The sequence below is a fragment of the Panthera uncia genome, assembly GCF_023721935.1.
Source record: "Panthera uncia isolate 11264 chromosome B2 unlocalized genomic scaffold, Puncia_PCG_1.0 HiC_scaffold_25, whole genome shotgun sequence".
Taxonomy (NCBI): Eukaryota; Metazoa; Chordata; class Mammalia; order Carnivora; family Felidae; genus Panthera; species Panthera uncia.
In genome coordinates this window covers 2048229-2071373 of record NW_026057581.1, presented here as the reverse complement: position 1 = coordinate 2071373, position 23145 = coordinate 2048229, and the positions used below count along the sequence as shown (strand labels likewise).

At 44.2% G+C, this 23145-nt stretch overlaps 1 protein-coding gene and 1 non-coding gene across 3 annotated transcripts in view; one reads left to right on the top strand and one right to left on the bottom strand.

Annotated features, from left to right (window-relative positions):
• Positions 1-11425, top strand: part of ZSCAN16 (zinc finger and SCAN domain containing 16) — a 32137-nt gene extending 20712 nt beyond the window's left edge. Inside the window, exons 2-3 of one of the 2 annotated variants that reach the window (XM_049654748.1) lie at positions 991-1129; positions 8948-11425. In XM_049654748.1, the coding sequence (XP_049510705.1) occupies positions 991-1129; positions 8948-9468 (660 nt within the window). In that variant the 3' untranslated portion in view covers positions 9469-11425. The remainder of the gene's footprint in view (positions 1-990; positions 1130-8947) is intronic. The other variant, XM_049654750.1, reaches the window with a different exon arrangement.
• Positions 11426-19987: 8562 nt separating this feature from the next.
• TRNAE-CUC (transfer RNA glutamic acid (anticodon CUC)) lies at positions 19988-20061 on the bottom strand. Its single transcript has one exon. It is a non-coding gene; the product is annotated as a tRNA-Glu (tRNA).
• Positions 20062-23145: the final 3084 nt, after the last annotated feature.

Sequence of the window (23145 nt, the reverse complement as noted above, 5' to 3'; positions counted from 1 at the left end):
CGGATTCCGAATCAGTTTGGAAGGCAAATAGGTATCAGAGGTAAAGAAGTCTCCAAAATTCACAGCTAACTATTAAGAAATGGGCTACCTGGTAATAAATTTTTTTTAAAAAATGAGAAAACCCTCTCTTTTCATAGGAAAATAGTTAAGGTGGGTTCAAGTAGATGTCAAGAATGTTACAGAACAGCACTGTCCAATAGAATTATACTGTGAGCCACATGTGTAGTTGAGGTTTTCTAGTAGCTACATTTTAAAAAATGAAACCAAGTGAAATTAAATATATTTAACCCAAAGCGGGACGCCGGGTGGCTCAGTCAGTTAAGCATCCGACTTTGGCTCAGGTCATAATAACCTGGTTGGTGATTTAGAGCATCGGAGCCTGCTTCAGATTCTGTCTCCGTCTCTCTGCCCCTCCCCGGCTCACACTCTGTCTCTTTCTCAAAAATAAATACTAAAAAACCGTGTATATATATGTATGTGTGTGTGTATACACATGTATATATATATGTAACCTTATATTTAATAATATATATACTTATCCCAAAGTAATCATGTAGATACTATAAAAAATGAGCTATTTTACATTCTTTTTTGTATTATTTTCAAAATTCATTGTGTATTTTACCCTTTGCATATCTCAGTTCCTGCTAACTACATCTCAAGTGCTCAGTAAGCACGTTGTGCTTGTGGCTATCATATTGGACAAAGGAGTTATAGAAGTGCCCCAGTTTGGTGGAAGGTGGGCTAGATAATTTTTAAGATTCTTTCCAAATCCCAAGATTGTGATCCTGCACTTCTGCGGGTCCTTGTGAGAATTTGCCTGAAGTACAGAGATTAGTCATTTGTTGCCATTTGCAATTGAATGAGAATTTTTCCCTTTTGTGTTCCTGTCCCTGACAAATGCTTCTTTTGATCTTTTCTCTAAAGGTCTTTAAGTTCTTTCACAAAATCTGCCTTTTACCAGCCCAGCCAATGTTTCATTGTCTCCAGGTCCCAGCCAATTCAGAAAGACAGGACACGCTCTTGGACAAGTTGGCCCCCTTGGGAAGGCCCCATGAGTCACTGACTGTCCGGCTCCATCCCGAGAAGATCCACGAGGAGCAGGAATCTGGGGATCCCCAGAGGAATGGTAAGGAGCAAGACTTTATGTGTGTGAGGGAAGATGTGGTTCCTTGTGTTGGACAGGAACTTTCTCACTCTGATCGTCTCCTTTTCGAGTTTTCCTGTTTATCCTCCACCTCACTCTGGAAGATTTTACCTCCCTTCCTAGTGTTGCCTTATCGTGGAAAGAATTATGAAAATTTACTTTTTCATTAGACTTAAAAGCTGCTACTTGGCCCAGTGGATGGGGGATGGAATTTAAATACTCATTCAAGTTAATAATACCTTACATTTCTGGGGCACCTGGGTGGCTAGGTCAGTTAAGCGTCCAACTCTTGATTTTAGCTCAGGTCATGATCTCATAGTTCATGGGATCAAGCACTGCTCAGGGCTCAGAGCCTGTTTGGGATTCTCTGTCTCTGCCCCTGTCCCCTGCTCATGCTTGCTCTCGCGCGCGCGCGCTCTCTCTCTCTCTCTCTCTCTCTCTCTTAAAATAAACACTTTAATAATAAATATTATCTTAAATATCTATCTGTTATTATTCTAGTTCTGAATTCTCTTAAATTTACATTTGGAGCAGGAGAATTTGTATGACACTCTGTATTAGTCTAGTAGGGCTCCTGAAACAGAATACCACCATTTCTGTGTGACTTACACACAGAAGTTTATTTTCTCACCGTTCTGGAAGTCCACGATCAAGGTGTCAGCAGGCCTGGTGTCTGGTGAGGCCTCCCTCCTTGACTCACACACTTGCTGTGTCTTTACGTGGCCTTTTCTGTGTGCACGTGTGCTATTGGCATCTCTTCCTCCTATGTTTATTTTTAATGTTTTTACTTATTTTTGACAGAGACCGAGCATGAGTGGGGGAGGGGCTGAGAGAGAGGCAGACCCAGAATTCGAGGCAGGCTCCAGGCTCCGAGCCGTCAGCACAGAGCCCGACACGGGGCTCGAACTCACGGACCGCGAGATCATGACCTGACACGAAGTCAGACGCTCTAACCGACTAAGCCACCCAGGTGCCCCTTAATTACTTTTTTTTTTTTTTTTTAAGTTTATTTATTCGTTTTGAGAGAGGGAGCATGAGCAAGTGGGGGAGGAGCAGAGAGAGAAGGAGACACAATCTCAAGCAGGATCTGCACTGTCAGCATGGAGCCCGATGTGCGGCTCAGACCCAGGGACCGTGAGATCATGACCTGAGCTGAAATCAAGAGTCCGACGCTCGGGGTGCCTGGGTGGCTCAGTCGGTTAAGCGTCCGACTTCGGCTCAGGTCGTGATCTCCCGGTCTGTGAGTTCGAGCCCCACGTCTGGCTCTGTGCTGACAGCTCAGAACCTGGAGCCGGCTTCTGATTCTGTGTCTCCCTCTCTCTCTGACCCTCCCCCCCGTTCATGCTGTCTCTCTCTGTGTCTAAAATAAATAAACGTTAAAAAAAAATTAAAATTAAAAAAAAAAAAAAAAGAGATGCTCAATTGACTGAGCCTCCCTGGCACCCAAAAGTAAACAAACTTTAAATCCCAGTTTTGCCCAAACACTGGAGTTTTTTTTGTTGTTGTTTTTTTGTTTTGTTTTGTTTTTTTCCAATGCTCTCTGTCCTTTCTCAAGAGGCTCTTCCCACCTGGGGCAGTATTTATACTCCAGTCTGTTATGGATTCATCCTCGCTGCTATAAATTTTACCAGTATGGTTTTCTCATTCTCTAGGCTCCCTGCCAGGTGATTTGTCTAATCTGAAAAATGATTTTAAGTGAAGATCTTTCTAGCTGATACCTGGAAAGATGGCATTCAATGATGTATAACTTAAAAGAGTCTCTTAGTGCTTGCGAGTGCAGTGTGGGATATTGGTTAGCTTTGAAGGTGAGACAGAGACTTCCTCTTCTGTTCATTCTTCTTTTATAAACGTTGTTGAGCAGCTGCGATATGCCAGGGGCCATGCTAGATGTTAGGAATACAAGGGTCAGACTCCTCTTCAAGAAACAGAGAAGTGAGCAATTATGCTATAACCTGCCCAAAACAGGACAGCTGTCCCTGTGGTTGGCCTGCAGGACTGTCAGAGTGGGTTTGCTTGAGCTGAGATGGTCACATGGGTGGGAAGGGAAGCATCCCAGGCAGAGAGAACAGTGTGGGGGGTGGGGAAGCAGCATGAAAGCAGCATTCTAAGAACAACAGTTGCTGTGAGGTGTTTTTGATTTTGATGAAGAGAATTTTGTAGAAGGGAAAAATGCAAGGCCAATGGTGAAAGTTCCTGGATACCATGCTGAGGAACAGAACTTCATCCTATCAGAGATGGAGGTCTGTTACATTAAATAGAGAAGTGGGTGACACAGATTTGAGTTTTTATTTATTTATTTTTAATATTTTTTACATTTATTTATTTTTTGAGAGACCTAGAGAGACAGAGCACCAGTTCGGGAGGGGCAGAGAGAGGAGACACAATCCGAGGCAGGCTCCAGGCTCCAAGCTATCAGCACAGAGCCTGACGCGGGGCTCAGACTCAGAAACCGTGAGATCATGACCTGAGCTGAAGTCGGATGCTTAACCAACTGAGCCACCCAGGCGCCCCTGATTTGAGTTTTTAAAAATCACTATCAGTGATTCTACTTTTTTTAAAGTTACAAAGGCAAACACTGGAATGATATCTCCAGATGTAGTCAAAGATTATTTGAAGCTAATGAAATCACAAGTGACATATTCTTCTCTATTTTCCAAAGCCTGTAAGTGAATGAGCGTACAACTATAGTAAGGAGAAAAGATATAAACACAGGGCAGGGTGAGGGGAGACCACTTGCAGATATAGAACATGGTAGACTAAGGCTGGAGAGAGGAAGGAGGAAATTCAAGAGATCCATATTATTCATTTATTAATGAACATATCTGACTGGATATTGGTGGTGGGGGACTGTTACAATAAAACCAAAGTTTGCGACTTGGGCAGCTGGCAGATAATGGTGTCAGTGAGTGAGAGAAAAATCAGAAGGTGGATGTATCTATATGTGAAGATTTAAGAGTAGATTCGGTTTTTATACATACGAATTTGCTGTCTCTGAAACATCCAAATACAATTCTGTAGGCAGTACAATTTAAAATATGATTCTAGGGGCGCCTGGGTGGCGCAGTCGGTTAAGCGTCCGACTTCAGCCAGGTCACGATCTCGCGGTCCGTGAGTTCGAGCCCCGCGTCAGGCTCTGGGCTGATGGCTCGGAGCCTGGGGCCTGTTTCCGATTCTGTGTCTCCCTCTCTCTCTGCCCCTCCCCCGTTCATGCTCTGTCTCTCTCTCTCCCAAAAATAAATAAAAAATAAAAAAAATAAAATAAAAAAAAAAAATAAATAAATAAAATATGATTCTAGATACAGGAGGAAGATGTGGGAGGAGAAAAGAGATTTGGGAATTGCCCCCGAGTAGATGATAGAAGACATGGCTGTAGATGAAATTGACCAAGAAGAACGTACCAAGTGAAGAGAAGAGAGGCACATGTAAATGTTTGAGGCACGCCACCATGTGAATTTGGGGTGGAGGAAGAGGATTCCATAAAGGAGACAGATCAGGGACTGTCAGAAAAGTAAGAGACACAGAAGAGGGTGGCGGCCCGTGCTGAGACACAAGATAAGAACTGGTAAGAGGGCACCTGGGTGGCTCTGTGGGTTAAGCTCCTGACTCTGGATTTCATCTCAGGTCATGCTTTCACAGTTCGTGGGATCGAGGCCCGAGTCAGGCTCTGAACTGACAGCATGGATCATGCTTGGGATTCCCTCTCTCTCTCCCCCTAAATAAGTAAATAAATTAGGGGGAAAAAAAAAAAAAGAACTGGTGTGCCTGGGTGGCTCAGTCAGTTAACCATCCAACTTCAGCTCAGGTCAGGATCTCATGGTGAGATTGAGCCCCGCATTGGGCTCTGCACTGACGGCAAGGAGCCTGCTGGGATTCTCTCCTTCTCTCTCTGCCCCTCCCCCACTCCTTTCTCCCTCCCTCCCTCCCTCTCTCTCTCTCAAAATAAATTAAAAAACATTTTTTAAAATCTTCAAAACAAATTTAACAGATAGGTCACAAGAATATTTTAACATGTTAACATGCTAAATTCTCAGTATAGAACACAGAATTATTGCTTATGATGGATAGTCTGCAAAACTTTAAGTTCTAGATGGTCGGTCTTTCTTTGTTTTTTTAATGATATCTCCGGACTACTTTCCCTCCACGTGTTATAAATTCAGAAAAATACAGTTCCTAAACCTAAAATTGTAGAGGTTTGCCTACGTGCTACTATCAAAATAACTTGTCAAGGGAAAATAGAAATTGTCTTCCCTTAATATAATCTACTGAAAGGTGCTTTATGAAATCTAGCTATTCTATGAGGTCTGAGAATTCTTACAGAATCCTCTCTGTCTGCACTGAACAGTGTAAGTAGGACTTTTTTTCTAAGATACAGCACCAAGGGCCATATACAGTTTTTATCTGTGTCCCCACCACCACACTCCCCAAAACTGAGAAGCAAAAAACTAACAAAACCCACCAAAACAAAACAAAAAAAAAACCCTGCAGAAATCATAATACATTTTAAGACATGTCTTTCAACTTTATTAAAAGCATGTAATATCTGGTCCAAATCCTCATTTTACTGGTGAAGAAATACACCACAGTGGTTGTACTTGTCTGAGTCTCCAGAGTTATAGGCAGAGCTGAGATTATAGTCAGGCTGGGCCTCCTGCCTGCTGGTCCAGAATGGTTGTTAAAAGTCATCACAATAACATACCCAAAAGCCACTATCTTTTAAAAATAATTTATTGTTAAACAGAGAGACTTTTTTTTAATGTTTATTTATTTTTGAGAGAAACAGCGTGAGCAGGAGAGGGGTCGACAGAGAGGGAGACACAGAATCCAAAGCAGGCTCCAGGCTCCAAGCTGTCAGCACAGAGCCCCATGCAGGGCTCGAACCCATGAACTGTGAGATCGTGACCTGAGCTGAAGTGGGACACTTAACCGACTGAGCCACCCAGGTGCCCCTCTTTGTAACACATTTTTAAAGTATTTCATTTTTTTTTTTTTTTTTTTTTTTATTTTTGGGACAGAGAGAGACAGAGCATGAACGGGGGAGGGGCAGAGAGAGAGGGAGACACAGAATCGGAAACAGGATCCAGGCTCCGAGCCATCAGCCCAGAGCCTGACGCGGGGCCCGAACTCACGGACCGCGAGATCGTGACCCGGCCGAAGTCGGACGCTTAACCGACTGCGCCACCCAGGCGCCCCATAAAGTATTTCATTTTGAAGTACTGGGCATGCTATTAACTTACAGCACTGACTCTCCATTAGCAAGAAATGACAGTTTGTTCCAGTTTCACTCAGCATTTAACCTTGTTCTTTCTCCCCAGACTGTCAAGCAAGCTGTACGCATGGTGATCAAATGAGCTTTGTGGACATCTCCTCTCAGTGACCAGCAGGGCTGGGTGAATCTCAGATTGTAACTGATAGGGACTCTAGGTATTACACATGCCAAAATAACATTGGAAGGACAGCCCTGGCAGAAGATGTCAGAACCCAGTATTTTTCATTTTGTCCGTTCTGAAAAAAGGTCTCTGGGAATCCTATTAGCCTGAGACTAGCACTTAGAAGAGATACATAAACAAGACCCTGAATTCCAGTTGACCAAGAGGTAGACTGAGGTCCATGAGATGAAAAAGCTCACATTTGACAATGTCCATACGATATTCTTTATATTGTTCGGTTGCAGATCTAAGGGAGAGGATTATAATTTCAGTTGCTGACCAAAAAAAGCTGACCTTGTATTAAAAAAAAAACACAAAAAAACCTTTTGAAGTCCTGATGAGATTTTTCTCTGGATTTCTCCCAAAGCCGTGGGGGAGAGACTTATCCTGAGGACTGGTAGATTACACTGAAGATGGTGAAGTGACCATTTAGGGCAAACTCTGTGTCTTTTGTTGTTGTTGTTAATATTCATCAGTCAGCCCCAGGAAAGCCAGCCCCTGGTGACAGCTATATGTAAAGAAGCTGTTGAGGCTAATTGCTGATGTTTCAGAACACTTCTTTTCATGGTAGGAGGTGTCTCTGATTTCCATGATTTGCTTGATCACTCTTACCCTGCTAACCTAGCAATACTTCTGTCACACGTTATACTTTTACAAATGCTTTATCCTATCTTCCCTCATCTGATCAAACAATGGGTAAAGAAGGCTCAGAGGTGAGAAGGAAACCAAGGAAACCACCTGCCAGAATTTATTTTTTTTTTATTTTTTTATTTTTTTTTAACGTTTATTTATTTTTGAGACAGAGAGAGACAGAGCATGAATGGGGGAGGGTCAGAGAGAGGGAGACACAGAATCCGAAACAGGCTCCAGGCTCTGAGCTGTCAGCACAGAGCCCGACGCGGGGCTCGAACCACAGACCACGAGATCATGACCTGAGCCGAAGCCGGCCGCTCAACCGACTGAGCCACCCAGGCGCCCCTCACCTGCCAGAATTTAAACATTGATCAGTTCCAGGACTGGACTCTTGATCTTCTGGCTCTAATTTAGTCCTTGTAATTTCCAGCCAAAGATAACACGGCATTTACATTCCAAAACAGTATCATCTTCGAGCAAATATCCAAACTTTGAGAAAGTCTACTGCCTGGTTTTAAAAACTGATTTTTCAGGAGGAACAGATCTGAGGACGATTGGGAGCAAGGGGGACACGGTGAGGACAGTGAAGAGTGGGCTTCGTGGCTTGGCATCAGTGAGCCACTCGAGCCAGAGTTTCCAGGCCAACCCAGGCACTGAGATGCCCTGGGAGCTCTTGCTGCTGCTTCCTTCAGGCCAAGTGAGCCCCTGAGGACTAACTAAATGACAGCTGCACTGTTAGGATTCCTAGGTTCATTGAGATGGTAGTTACAGCATGACTGAATAGGTGACACTTTCTACCCCCTCCAAATCATCAAAACAGCTATTTTCTTACAAAGTTCAACTCAAATATTTACTGAGTACTTGCTATTGTGTGCTATTGTATGCAAAGCATGAGGTGAAGGACATAGTGATCAGGAAGAGGGAAAAGAGCCAATTTGGGAGATTTAGGGAAGACTTCCTGGAGGAGAGAGTATTTGAGTTGGACCTTGAAAAATACCTAGGCCGTTGATTCTCAAAATGTCCCTGAATCCGGAGTATCTCTCCTACCAGGAAACTTGTTAGAAATGCAAATTTTTGAGCTCTACTCCAGCTTTATCAAAGCTGAGTGGGAAGCCTAGTATTCTGGTTTAAGAAGCCATCCATGTGATTCTGATGCAAATCACGTTTCAGGGCTGGCACTGGAGATGAGAGTGTGGACACACACCAGACCATCCATTGTCACTTCCTCTATTTTTCCTGCCCTGCATGCTCTCAACCTGCTTTTAACTGATTATTATCCTTCATACGGTTCATTTCTCCGATGGTTCCTACTCACTACATTCAGTTCAGATCCCTAATCCCACTGTCTTCTCCCACTTAACCACCTATGTTTCAGGCCCTGACATGTTTCTCCCAAACTCTCAGCTCCCTCCCCGTCTGTTCTCTGACCCCCTGTCTGTCCGTCTTCGTTATCCCCAGCGTATCCGTAGTCCTCATTTACCGCTCAGCACTCTGCCTGTGCACGAGATTGCCAGGTGACCCTTCAATCCACATCACTGCCTTCTCTCTTCTCAATCTCTTCCCAAATAACCCTGCCACCGGCTTCCCCGCTCGCCTCTTAATTTCTTCCTTATATTGTCGGTATGATTTGATGGTGCCAAATCTCTGGTTTGTGCATTGTATGTGACTTTTATAACACACTTAGAGCGTTCATGTGTTCTTTCTCAAACTTAGATTAGGACACCTTTGTGTTTGGTTACAGGTGATGAAACCAGCACTAAGAATGAAGTGTTGTCCCAGAAGGAAGATACGCCCAAGGACACACAGTTCCTTGGCAAGGTAAATGACAGACTTAACAAAGACATTCCTCTGCCTCCTGAACCCGGAGATGCTACTGAAAGCAGGGGCAGAGTGGAGTGGCCGCAGAGGGAAAGAAGGCGCTACACGTGCGAGGACTGCGGGAAGAGTTTCAGTCACAGCTCAGACCTCAGCAAACACAGGAGGACTCACACTGGAGAGAAACCCTACAAGTGCGACGAATGTGGGAAGGCCTTCATTCAGCGCTCCCATCTCCTCGGACATCACAGAGTACACACTGGAGTGAAACCTTATAAATGTGAAGAATGCGGGAAAGATTTTAGTGGGCGCACAGGTCTTATTCAGCACCAGAGAATCCACACGGGTGAAAAACCCTATGAATGTGAGGAGTGCGGGAGGCCCTTCCGCGTGAGTTCGGCCCTTATCAGACATCAGAGAATTCATACAGCAAATAAGCTCTACTAAGATGGTGAAGGAACCGTTCTTAGCTCCTCAGGCCTCGTTAGTTCCCAGAGAATCCGCCTTAGACACTGAGTAACCTGAATGCGGGCAAAGCTTCAGTCGTCATTAAACATTTCTCCGGCACCAGAGAATCTACCTGAGAAAGTTTCCTTTTATTTCTAAATTAGTTCAGTTTCTTGGGAAGAGTTAAGAGTTATTTCAGAAAGCCTTGTCTGTTGACATACTGCTGACTTGCAGCCCAAAATAGCCATTTCCTTGGTGGAAAGGCAGCAAATGCTCCTTCTCAGCTCTCCTTGTTACTTGACCGTTCAGTATACAACTTTGGGCAAACATTCACTTTCTTTTTAAGTTTATTTACTTTGAGAGAAACAGAGATCCCAAGCAGGCGCACACAAGTGTGAAGGGGCAGAGAGAGAGAGACTCCCAAGCAGGTTCTGTGCTGTCAGTGCAGAGCCCGACGTAGGACTTGAACTCACAAACCATGAGACCACGACCTGAGCCAAAATCAAGAATCACACACTCAACCAACTGAGCCTCTTGTGTGCCCCTAAACATTCACATTTTTCTCTGACTTCGTTTCCCATTCCGTAGCATGCAGATGACACAGCAGAAACCTACCAGATACATTGTGTTAAGTTAAAGCTGCTTTTGAAATTAATAACTAAAACAATACTATCTGTTTTCCACCACTACTGCTAGAATGGCCTAAATATTAATCTCATTTTTATCTTAAAGTAGGGAGGACAATCATTTTGTGGAATTTGTTTGCCATTGCTGAAAAAGAGGAAACCATCAGGAAAGATAGCGGGCTAAGGAAGACATTCCAGTGGAAAGGAAAGCAGTTAAGTGATAAGTAGGAGCTATTGGGAAGGAGGGGGGTGATGGTGTATTAGGCATCTATAATGTGGATAATATATCACTCCTGAGTCTCCCGTCACTGTAAACTGAAGGACATGGGAGGGATCGGTCTAGAACTGTATTGTCCAGTATAGTAGCCAGTCACCCACACATGGCTGTATAAACTTAAATTAACTGAAATAAAATCGAAAATTCTGTTCATTAGTGACATTTTAAGTACTCAACAGCCACGTGTGGCTAGTAGCACCTGGATTGGACAACACAGATATAGACCATTTTTATCTGCAGAAAGTTCTAAAGGATATTGCTGTCCTAATCAATCACTGGTAAGGTATCTTCCAGCTTTGACATCCTGTGATTCTGAGTTCAGGAAGGTAGTAAAAGAGATACCTGAGGAGGCTGCAATAGCAACAGATAAAATGCAAACACCCTAAGAAAGTAACTTAGTAATAACTTTATAGCACCTTTTCAGCCTTAGCGAAAGAGTCTATTATAATTGGAGGATTGAAGACTATTAAAGTCAATACAGTAACCTCATCTAAATTAAAAGGCTAAATTATAATCAAGTTTTTTCTTTTTGGCTTGGAAATATATTAGCGGTTCATGTACTTGCAACAGTTTTACATCCCTAATTTGAGAATTTTAATGACATGACAGAAATTGTGGCCAGAGGCCCAGCGCATTCAGATGTACACCATCAAACTGCCCACTGGTTTTAGGAATAGCCTTACCGGAACAACCAGGCAGTGACCGAATCTCTGCCTGAAGACAATAGTCAGACATCCTTGCTTTTGTATTGTGCTCGACTAGTTAAACCACCACAGTCCATTTTGGGTCTCTACTACCACTGGGAGATGAATCTTAGGCCATTCCTTGTGGCTCCATAAAGGTAAACTGGGCTTTTATGTCTTTTGAACATACTTGGTAGAAAATTTTAAAACCTCAAGCTTCACACTCCTACTTGTTTTTATAATAATCATCTGGGCAATATTTTAGGCATTTGAGACAAAAGATTTTTTAATGGTCCTCAGAGAAAAGTAAAGCATTAAATCTCTAGTATTAAAAATGTCTTATTTTGAAAATAAAGTTAAATGCTTACTGAGTGAAGCTTCCCCCTTTACCTTTTGTCTTGCTGAGACACGTGCACGGGAGTTGTCGGCAGATCCTGATCTAGAATTTAGAGAGGCTTCTGCAGTGGGAAGAAAGATGATCCTGGCTGCCACAAGGTTAGGGCTCTTAAAATTGGTAAAGACGTGACAGACTGGTTTGCCTTTATCCTCTCTATGCTAGAACATTCTATTCAGATAGTTGTGAATACCTGTCAGTACAAAGAATTGTCCTAGTCTTAGAGTTGGATACCTTTAAAGGCTGAGTGAAGACTAGTTTGGAGCACTGACACCATGCTACCCTTTTCTAGGTTTGGTGTTGATTCCAAATTGCCACTGCAGTGTCCACCACCTGATACTGACAGAGGGACCATAAGAGTCCAGGAGAGACAAATGTAAGGGGCCAGAGGCAGCCTAGAGTGCTGCAGCAAGAGAAGAAAGGCCAGCAGACCCTGGGATAACCCAGGCATAAGGCACAGGAGCGTGAGGTTAGAGGAGATCTGAGTTGCTTGTACCATGAAGAAACAGGCCTTGTCCCAGTAAGTGTGCAGAAGCCTGAAGAGAAAGATGGTGAGGGTGCAACCAGTTGGAAGAAGAGCTGTGTTCAAGCCCAAGGTTAGCAGAAGAGAAGTTATCTGCTAGACACTAATCAGAACCACTGGGTCCCTGTGGAGCCACCCGCCACCCTCCGTGCACAGCACCTGATCTAGAGGAGCCCAGGTTCTCGGTTACCTCAGAAGCATGTGCGTTGCTCCTCCCATCTTTTTCGAAAGAGAATGATTGTATTTTATTTTGTTTATGGGGTTGGTTTTTTTTTTTTTTTTTTTGAAAGTGGTGAGGATTGTAGTCAGAAGCTTTTGTGAACTGACAAGACAGCTGTGATTGTCCAAGGCCCCTAAACGGAGGTGGGGGGGGGGGGGGCAGCTCTCTCAGCCACAGATGGGGGTGGTGGTGAACTGGGGATTTTGAATGAGGAGCCAGCAGCTTTGAGGGGAGGAAATGGACAAGTGCAGGGGAGGTGGGGTTCCAGGAGGAATGGATGGGCATCAGTGAAAAGGGAGAAATAAGATCAGGGAGAGGGATGGAAGGAAGAGAATAAAAAGGAACAAGGGTGTAGGGAAAAGAACAAATATCAAATAAGAGATGGTGATAGGAACAAGAGAGCGGCGAGTAATCTAATACTGGCATTGGTCACATTTGAGCCTGGGTGGTACGATACAAGCCATACGAAGGTACATTGAGTCTTAGGAGCACAGTGCATACCATTTATCGACCAGGTCTCCATTCTCTTCCTGAGCATGAAATTATTTATAATCAGAAAGTCCAATAATGAAAACACAACTAGAAAGTTTGAAATACTTGAACAAAACAAGCTGCTCTCCCATTACTGATCCCACAAGAGAGTTGCTTATACTAAGGTTCTCAGTCTTTCTTACCCAGATTCTCTAGAGCAAGGTTTCTCAGGCTTGTTGTATTGACATTTTCAGCAAGACAGTCCCCTGTGGTGCCCTGTCCCCTGCACTGTAGGATTTTCCCTGGCTTCCACCCACAGGATCCTACTAGCACCCCCTACTTGTGACAAGCAAAAAAAAAAAAACTTAGGTGGGTGAGCAAAAGCCCCCTTGAGGGGTCAGATTGCCCCCAGTTGAGAACAGCTGATCTGTAGGAAAATAATCTGATTTCCAGGACTGTTCTTAATCAGACACAGTAAGATTCTACTTAGAGATGGTACGTGTGAACCAGCGTTGCTAGACCCTTTTCCCACCCCTAAAAAATGATTCCCGCAGAACCTAAAATCTACTAAACAGCAATCATGCTAAAGAATTAGTCTGCTTTAGAAAGCCATACCTCAGTGTTGAGGACCAGAGGAATCTGCCCTCCAGCGTGACTTGCATAAAGAGCTTACACTACATTTAAGAATGCACACTTCCCTCCCTGGCAGACGTGTGGTGCTACCCTGTCCTTTACCCCCTGGCCTACCATGAGTAGACTTTCTGATTGGGATCTTCACTGTCCGCTGTAGTAGCCACCAAGTGCATATGCTATGCAACTAAGGAACTGCAATCTGAATTTTATTTGATTTTAATTAAATTTTAAAACATAATTCAGTTATTGGAAAACCTTTAGATATATTTAAAGTATATTTGGATATGTGAATCTACTTTTAGCATTTTAAATTTTGTATAATCTCAGTATAGATCAAGTATTTTCAATGAAAATGTAATATCTGAATTGAGATGTGCAATAAGTAGGAATACAGCTTTCAAAGATTTTAGTATGAAAATGTAAGATATTTGGTTAATTTTTATATTATTAGATGTTAATATTTTGGGTATACTGGTTTAAATAAAATATATTACTGAAATTACTTTCACCGGTCTTTTTTTACTGTGGTTACTAGAAAACTGTACATGGGTGCATCACATTATATTCCTATTTATTGGACAGCCTCATCAAGAGCTTCTCGCTCTCGGGTACCTCCCATTCTCCAGGTTCCAAACCACTTTAATTCTGTGAGAGTAAGTTCTATGATGCCAAAGACTTTTTACCTATTATTGATTTGTTCAATGATCAACAAATATTTATTGAGCACATACTGTGTTCCACAGGGGACAAGGGCAGGCTGCTCCAAAATGTGCCACCATGGCACAGTGATTTTTTTTTTTTTTAATGTTTATTTACTTATTTTGAGACCGCGTGAGCAAGGGAGGGTCCACGAGGACTAAATGGCGCACAGAACAAAAACGGAGAAGCAGCAGTGGCTGGAGCTGCACCAGGAGTCGTGGGAACAAGTCTCCCGGGAGCTGCTACCGAGGTGCAGCAGGGGAGTCCTACAGGAGAACCGCCGGGTGCTGGGACCCTCGGCGTGGTCTCCATGGACGCCGGGAGCCCGCGGGCCGTGGCCCGGAGCGCTAGGGAGGCGGTCAGCATCCTGCTCGGCGCTCCCGGCCCCAGTTCCTTCCCTGCGTTGCTGCTGCTCCCGGGTGTGTTTTAATACCCGTCCTGTTCACCACGACCTCACTCCGCACGCCCCCCCCCCCCCAACACCCAGCCACAGCCCGGGCCGGAGATCCGCACCAGCCCGCGGCCCCGCGGCCCCACGGCCCCTTGCCGCCCTCCGCTCCGGAGCCGCTCGCAACCGGAAGTGGCTCGCAACCGCGAGAGCTCGGGAAAACGGGTCCGCTCTTCCTCGACGGCACAAACACTGGGGTTCCGGCCCGAAAGAGCCCTGGGGCCCCAGGTGCAGGCGAGGAGGAGGGTGTTGGGGGGGCTCCCGAAGGCTATATCCCGGCGGTAGGGACGTTCCCCGAAAGTCGCTGGGCCTCCGGCCTGGGCAAACCTCCAGGATTGCTCAGGAGGCCCGACAGTGACTGTGGGGACAGCCCTCTGCCCCCCATCCCTGCGACCTCTCATCTGGAGGAAGAGTGAAGGTGAGCAAATTTTGCCTCCCCTTAAATATGCCTGTTAGGGTTATTTTAGGCTGATTGTTTAAAAAAACAAAACAAAACAAAAACGGGACAGGAGCTCAGAAAAACAAGTAAAAGTTACCCTTTTGTAAGAAACATTTGCATTTTTTAAGGGAATGTCCATTTGTAAGGGTGTCTCCCCAGGAAGAGAAGGAAGAACTCTAAAACTCTAGAAACTTCTTGTCGACAAAGTAACAACAAATATGGTAACAATCTCATCCATCTTTACTGTGCTTCACCTGAAAGCCCCCATAATCTTCATTTGCCGACAGGTGGACATTATATTTAAGGTGGTGACTTGCGCCATCTCAAGGAGTGATGCCGTTTTCCTGGGTCTCCCCATGTATACAGGAGGTATACCTGTTACTGTTATGCCCAGAATTCGTGACCCCCAAAGACCACCAGGGAGCCGAGTCCGATGCAAAAGCAAAGAGCCTTTATTCGAGCTAGCTCGAACTCAATCCCCTACCTGCACTGACGCAGCGTGAGATACCAGAGAGAGGGAGTTTCAAAAGCACAAAGGTTTTATAGGGGTCTAGGGGCAGTTGGTGAGGTAATGGCTGTGGCCTCAGCCATTGGCTGGGGAAGGGTGGGAGTCCTGTTACGCAGGTCGCCCGGCGTGTTTTGATCGGGAAGTTTGAACGGGTGAGCGGGAGGTTACTCAAGGGGAGGAGGCGTGGTCTGAGGTTTCTGCGATTTTCCCGGAAAGGGGGCATGTCGGGGACACAGTCATTCAAGGTGGCGGACACAGAACAAGATGGAGTGGGCAGGCGCAGGTCCGCCCTTTCATTACTAAACGTCTTTTTCTCCTGTTAACATTTTTATTGGCTGTTGGGGGGACCTCAGCCAAAAACCTGGAAGGGTAGCTTGGAAGTTATTTTGGCTCTCCCATAAAAGTAAAGTGCAAAACAAGACTGGAGTAAGAGAAAAACCATGAAGAATGGAAAAAGGGTGTGGTCATTGTGAGCGACCTATAGCTGCTCATCTCAGCAGTCTCACCAAACTTGGCACCTGGCACAGGTGAGCTCTTGAGAAGTATTACCTGGATGAATAAGGACAGATCTCAGGGAAAGGAATTAATAGAAAAGAAAGGAGAAGGTGAATCATATTGACTAAATTTAGCCACTTGACAAAACAACTCAAACCATTTTTCCTGTCTGAAATGTAGGGCACATCTGCATATTTTAAGGGCCACTGCATACCCGAAGTGGGAGAGAGAGATCTCGGAATAAATACTAGATGAGGAAGCTTATACTCTGGTTAAGAGCATATGCAATAATAACAAGTAATACAAAACAGAATGTGATAAATAGATTAATGAAACCCTGAGAAGAGAGACCTGTTATGAGAATAACAGACTAGTGTTTAGAATGATAGGAAACAATGAGACAACTCCTGGACTTGAGAGGACTCGGGAGACTCACAGTGATTATGGGGTAAGGAGAGGGACATTCTAGGGGGCAGTAAGGCAGATAGGATTGCTAATGGTAGAAAGAAAGGAAAAAATCTAAATGTGTGTCAATAGGAGGGACTGAAAGTCTCTGGTCAGCTCAGGGAATGCACATTTGTTCCAAACAGACTACTTTTTGCCTTACATGGGCATAGGTGATGTCAGGATAAGGCTGTAACCTCTGTAGTACTCAGCCAATGAGGAACCAGGGGATGGACTTGCACACTAGGAGATAAATTGTCTGCTGTAACTGCCCCGAGTGTGCCTGTCCATCAGACGCCCACTCTCGTAAGAACATTGATTAAAGCCTTGCTTCACTGTGCTGCGAGTCTCTGCATCCCACCTTTGATCCGGTTGATGGGTTATTTCTGACAATCTTTATTATCCTTGTTAGGAAATAAATCTGCTCCAAAAGGAGATACGGCTTTGAAAAGCTGAACTGAAAGAAAATCTGTCAGAAGACTTAGAGAAATGTGAGAAATCCTTGGAGAATTGTTTCCCAACAATCTAGGTAGCAGCATTTGGGGGTAGAGGAAATGTCAGCTTTTATTTATTTATTTATTTATTTATCTATTTATTTATTTACTTAATATTTTTGTGTTTGCTTTATATACATGTAGATTCTCACTTTTATCATATTTTGTTATTTTAATATTTTAAAATATAATAAAAAACAAAAGGCAAACAAAGAAGTTTAGTCAGCTTTGGTCACTTCTTTGAGTCTTGTAGTTTTATGAGCTCCTGTATGAACAACCCTAAAATTTTGTCCTCCAGTTAAACTGTCTCATGTTGATTTATTAGGCCAACCAAAGAACCAAGAAGGGAAGAGAGAAAGTTTTTCCTCCCCTGCCTCATTACAGTTAATCCATTTTTCTGTTCCCTGGGTTGTCTGTCCGTGCTCTGGTCAGACACCTCTGCCCCTTCTCCTTCATGCTCTGCTCTTGATGTTCATTAGGTGTCTTCTGACGCGTGGTATCGCGGTATCGCTTGTATCTGGGAGTGAGTCACGTGCTGGTGACTGTAGGTGGTGTGAACTTCCACTGCAGTGGGAGGAGGCTACTTCTGCAGCTGGTCTTACCCCAGTGGAGAGTCTCAGTCTAGGTCCCACACGAGCAGGCTCCAGGCAGGCCTTCCTGTAGGGTGAGTGAGCAGAGGGCAGGCAGACAGGCCAAGGACCTACACAATTACCAAAACAGGAACCTTCCTCTAGGGTGGCGGGCTTCAGTGTACTTCACTTTTAGAGAATGCTATCTTTATTTTTCCTCCTCTTTGTTCCATTGTAAATGTCCTGAATCATCTCAAGTTTTGCTATGCTTCGTTCAGTCTCTTGGTAAGAGCCTTTCCGGTTGTTTTAGAAAGTGAGTATCTAGCTGTGGGCAGAGGACGCAAGCCCCAGCGGCCAGCTAGGGAACATCTCCAAACTTCCCCAAATGCAGTTCTTAAATGAATGACCCACTCTTGCCCTTTACAATTGTCGGTCCTGAGGTTTGACCTTCTCCGGTGATACTGAGTGAGGAAGCAAGTGTGAGAATCCAGCCACCTATTAAACCAGACTTCAAAGAGACTAGCAAAAATGTGAAGTAATTCCACTCCTTTCACTCACTTTTTGTTTTAGAAGATATTGTTAGATTCCATAAAATATATTAAAGTTAACATGTAATGGAAATGTTATTGTTATTTCAAATATTTGTTAATTCCTCAGTTTTAATTTCAAATACAGCAAATCTTGATGGATATGAGCCACATAAAAATAAGCTCTTTGGGGTCCTCATTAGTTTTTAAGAATATAAAAGGAATCATGAAACCAAAATTTTGTTATTTTTTTAAGTTTTTTATTCTTAGAGAGAGAGAGACACACACACACACAGAGACAGACACACACACACACAGAGACAGAGAAAGACAGAGAGAAAGAGCAAGTGGGGGAGGGGCAGAGAGAGAGAGGGAGAGAGAGAATCCCAAGCAGGCTGACAAGCTCAGCACTCTGCACTGACAGCACAGATGTGGGACTTGATCCCAGGGACCTGTGAGATCATGACCTCAACGGAAATCAAGAGTTGGGGGCTTAACTGACTGAGCCACCCAGGCACCCTGAGACCAAAATTTTAGAAAATTACTATGCTAGTCCATATACTACATATGAAGTGATGCTTCTGAAACTAAAATTCAGAGCAACTGAGGAGAATCTGGGAACACCTTTGAGGTTCCAGGTGTGGAAAATATTTGGAGTGGTATTGTAACAGCACTCCAACTGATCTCAAGGGTGAATTCGCTTCAATTTTATGCACTCCTTTCTTGCTGACCTAAGTCCCTGTGTCTGTGGCAGAAATAACCTGCTTTCCTTGAGATTTGCAGACCACTGGCCTTGAGGAGTGAAGGACCAGACTTTCCCACAGGATATGGCCTGACCGCATTGGAAAATAGCTTTGGCTTTGCCAGAGAGTCTGTTCAGGGTCATGTCCACATACGACTACCACCTGGGCACCTGCTTCTCCTGTGTGTAGCCCCCTCCCTTTCCCATGCCTTCCCCTTTAAAATTCTCTGGACTATGGGGCACCTGGGAGGGTCAGTCTGTTAAGTGTATGACTTCAGCTCAGGGCATGATCTCACGGGTCGTGGGTTCGAGCCCCACGTCGGGCTCTGTGCTGACAGCTCAGAGCCTGGACCCTGCTTCAGACTGTGTCTCTTTCTCTCTCTCTCTCTTCCCCTCCCCAGCTCATGCTCTGTCTCTCTGTCTCAAAAATAAATTAACATTTAAAAAAAATTCTCTGGCCTCACCTGGACAGGGAAGATGGTCTTTGAAAGATTTGTCCACCCTCTTTACCACCGAGGTACCACCCTCTTTACTACCTGGGAGGTAGTCCACCCAGGTTACCGGCTTCTTGACTAAAGTAAACTTTCCTTTCCCACAATCACTTGCCTCTGAGCACAGATTTTCCAGCAGCGAGCAGCTGACGCTAAGTTTGGAAATGTTTCTCCATCTAGTAACATTAATAGAAATTTGTCCCCTGCTTATAGAAGTGGGGAAAGTACCAGTAACTGGAGTCTAACATTTTTGTGCCTTGGTGGGGCTGCTGTTGCTGTTGGACTTAGCAACTCAGGAAGTTTACGTGTCCTCTAATCCCTGGTGTGGCTAGTTCTAGTAGTGGTCTAAAAAATGAAATGCTTTTTTAGGGTATGGCTCAGTTGGTTAAGCATCTGACTCTTGGTTTGGGCTTAGGTCATGATCTCACCATTTGTGGTGAGATCTCAAGCCCTGCACTGACCTCTGCTTATAGTACGAAACCTGCTTGGGATTGTCTCTCTCCCTCTCTCTTGCTGCCTGTCCCCTGCTCTGTCTCTCTCTCTCTCTCTCTCTCAAAATAAATAAACTTAAAAAATTAAATGCTTTTTTTCCATAGTAGGAAGTTAATGCATAATAAAGAATATTTGTAAGTGAAAAATCAAGAAATAGCAGTGTTAGTACATTATAAATATAGAGGTTAATATGAAAAGTAAAAGGAAAGAGTTAACTGGATATCTCTAGGGAATAGATATTGGTAGGGAATGGAGGAGTGAGGGAGGCCTGGTGTTTTTCACACCATAAAACTAAGCGTACTATTTAGTTTTGTTAACTTTTTTTTTTTTTTAAGTAGGCTCTATGCCCAACGTGAGGCTTGAACTCACAACCCTTGAGATTGAGAGTTGCATGCTCTACCAACTGAGCCAGCCAGGCGCCCCCAACATAATAAATTATTTTTAAGTTTATTTATTTATTTTGAGAAAGAGGGAGAGCATGCAAATAGGGAAGGGGCAGAGAGAGAGGGAGACACAGAATCTGAAGCGGGCTCCAGGCTCTGAGCTGTCAGCACAGAGCCCACTGGGGAGCTTGAACTCACGGACCATGAGATCATGACCTGAGCCAAAGTCAAACGCTTAACCAACTGAGCCACCCAGGTGCCCCACCAACATATTTTCAAGATTCATCCGCATCATTCATCTATTAGTAGCTTCTTTTTATTTCTGAGTAGTATATATTGTATGAACATTACACTATTTCACTCTCTATTCTCCTATTGATGAACATTTGGGTTTTTCCAGTTTGGACCTATTATGAATAGAGCTGCTGTGGACTTGTGTTTTCATATGTCTTAGCTAAATGTCTAGAAGTGAGATTACTGGATCAGAATGTAGGCATTATTTACCTTCATTAAAAATTGCCAGTTGTTGAAATTAGCATACCATTTTAACTCCCACTAGCATTGAATAACAGTTCCAATCGCTTCATATCCTCACCAGTACTTGGCGCTGTTAGACATTTTAATTTTAGCCATTCTAACGGATATGTAGTGGTTTTAATGCTTTGTTGTGATTTTTGTTATATTTCCCTCTATGACGTTGAGTACCTTTTCATGTACTCATTGGCCATTCAAATATCTTCTTTTGTACAGTGTCCGCTCAGATCTTTTACCTACTTATGTTAGTTTGTCTTATGATTGAGTTGTGAGTGTCCTTTGCATACTCTGTATACTAGTTGTCAGAAATATGTATCACACATGTTTTCCAGGCTGTAGCCTCTCTTCTCACTTTCTTAATGGTGCTTTTTCTTGAGCAGAAGGTTTAAATTTTGATGAAGTCAAATTTAGCAATATTTTCTGTTATCATTAGTGCCTTTCGAGAAATCTTTCCTTAGGTCATGATACTATTTTACTTCTAAACTACCTCTGTGGAGCGCCTGGGTGGCTCAGTCAGTTAAGCGGCTGACTCTTGATTAAACTCAAGTCGATCTCAACGTGATTGAGCTCCACGTTGGGCTTTGCGCTGATGGCATGGAGCCTGCTTAGGATTCTCTCTCTCCTTTCTCTCTGCCCCACCCTCTCTCTCTCTCTCCTTCTCTCAAAATAAATAAATAGGGGCGCCTGGGTGGCTCAGTCGGTTAAGCGTCCGACTTCGGCTCAGGTCACGATCTCGCGGTCCGTGAGTTCGAGCCCCGCGTCGGGCTCTGTGCTGACGGCTCAGAGCCTGGAGCCTGCTTCACATTCTGTGTCTCCCTCTCTCTCTGCCCCTCCCCCGTTCATGCTCTGTCTCTCTGTCTTAAAAATAAATAAAACGTTAAAAAAAAATTTTTTTTTAATAAATAAATAAATAAATAAACTTAAAAACAAAAACCAAGGGCAGAGTTCCTGGTCTGTTGCCAGTTACTTCCAGTCACCACCCCATCTGGGAGGCAAGAACTATAAAATAAACAGCAAAAATAAGTGTTTTGAAGGAGTCTAGAAACACTGTAACTTCTCAGTGCTTATTCTTATTTGTTTCATTGTGATGATTAGATGAAAACAAAAAAAACCCTAAAAACAAATAAAACTACTAAGATTTAGTCCTGATGGGTGGACAGAATATTTTCCGGTTCAGGTTGGAGACTGGATAGAAACATTGGTGGTGGGTATCAGTAGGAGCAGCTAAAGAGGGGAAGTTAAGGTGAAGATTGGAGGGGCACCTGAGAACTCAGAATAAGTGGGTGGTTAGGAAAGATGTTGAAGGAATCATAATAGGAGGGGGACCTAAACAACACAAATAAGACATTTTCCTCAACCCCCACCCCCAAATCCTAGTTAGTCTGAAAAGCTAAATCTTTAATACAATGGTATTAAAGTGTGCACTAACACGGCAGTAGGTGACTGATGTCAGCCTTCTGTAATCTCAAGTGACCTCAAGGAGGTCCCAAAACAGGAAGAACCGGAAAAACAGTGAAACACAGGCCTGCAGGCAATACTTCTGATCAAATATGATAGAAACATAATGCATGAAGGCGACGTGTAAATTAAGATTTACACCTATGTGGAAGTCCGTGAATCTTAACGTTTACAAGGACACATAGTAGATACCCTGAGAGGGCAAGGATTGGGAGCACTGCTTGCAAGCACGTGTACTCTTTCCATTTTTGCACGGGACCCCTGGAAGCTAATGAGCATGCAAGCAGTTGTTCAGAAGGACTGAAATAGTGTCTCAGTAAGACAATGACTAGAATAAAGCCCCTACTAATCTACTGTGAGATTGGCTTTCTCTCAGTCAAGAAAAGAATGAATGTAGATGTGAACGTAGATTTGCGGTATTAAAACAAAAGTCCACTACTGAAGCTTCCCTCCCGGGTTTGGTATTTGAAAAGCTAAGCTACAAAGCTGGCTTTAAGAGATTGCAATTCAGTAAGATAGAAAAGGGCTGAACAGATACAAAGATTCAGAGGAAATTTATTCTCAATCACAATGGTTGGTCTTTCTTTCTCTCTCTTTCTCTCTCTCTTTCTCTCTTTCTTTCTGAGAGTAGAGAGCGAGCGAGAGCGAGAGAGTACGAGTAGGGGAGAAAGGCAGAGGGAGACAGGATCCTAAGCAGGCTCCACACTCAGCACGGAGCCGGTTGTGGAGCTTGACATGGGGCTCGATGTCCCCAACCCTGGGATCACGACCCCAGCCGGGACCAAGAGTCTGACACGCATCGGACTGAGCCACCCGGCCGCCCTTACAATGGTTGTGTGAACACAACAGTACAAGGTGTACTATTTATTATTAAGCGCCATAGGGGATTCAAAAGGCTGTGAACCGTGATGGGGAGGAATTCCTCAAACGATCGGCAGTCTGTACAGGAGGCTCGGAGGACAGCCGAGTGCGGGGGTCTTTCCGCGCCCAGTCGCCAGCACCGCCAGGACCCGAGCTCGCACCCACGTCCCCGCTCCCGCCGGGGACCGCTAGGCGCGCACCGGCGGACGAGCCCGGGGCTTGCGGGGGGCGGGGCGCCGGTCCCCCTAGCCGGCCGGCCATAGAGC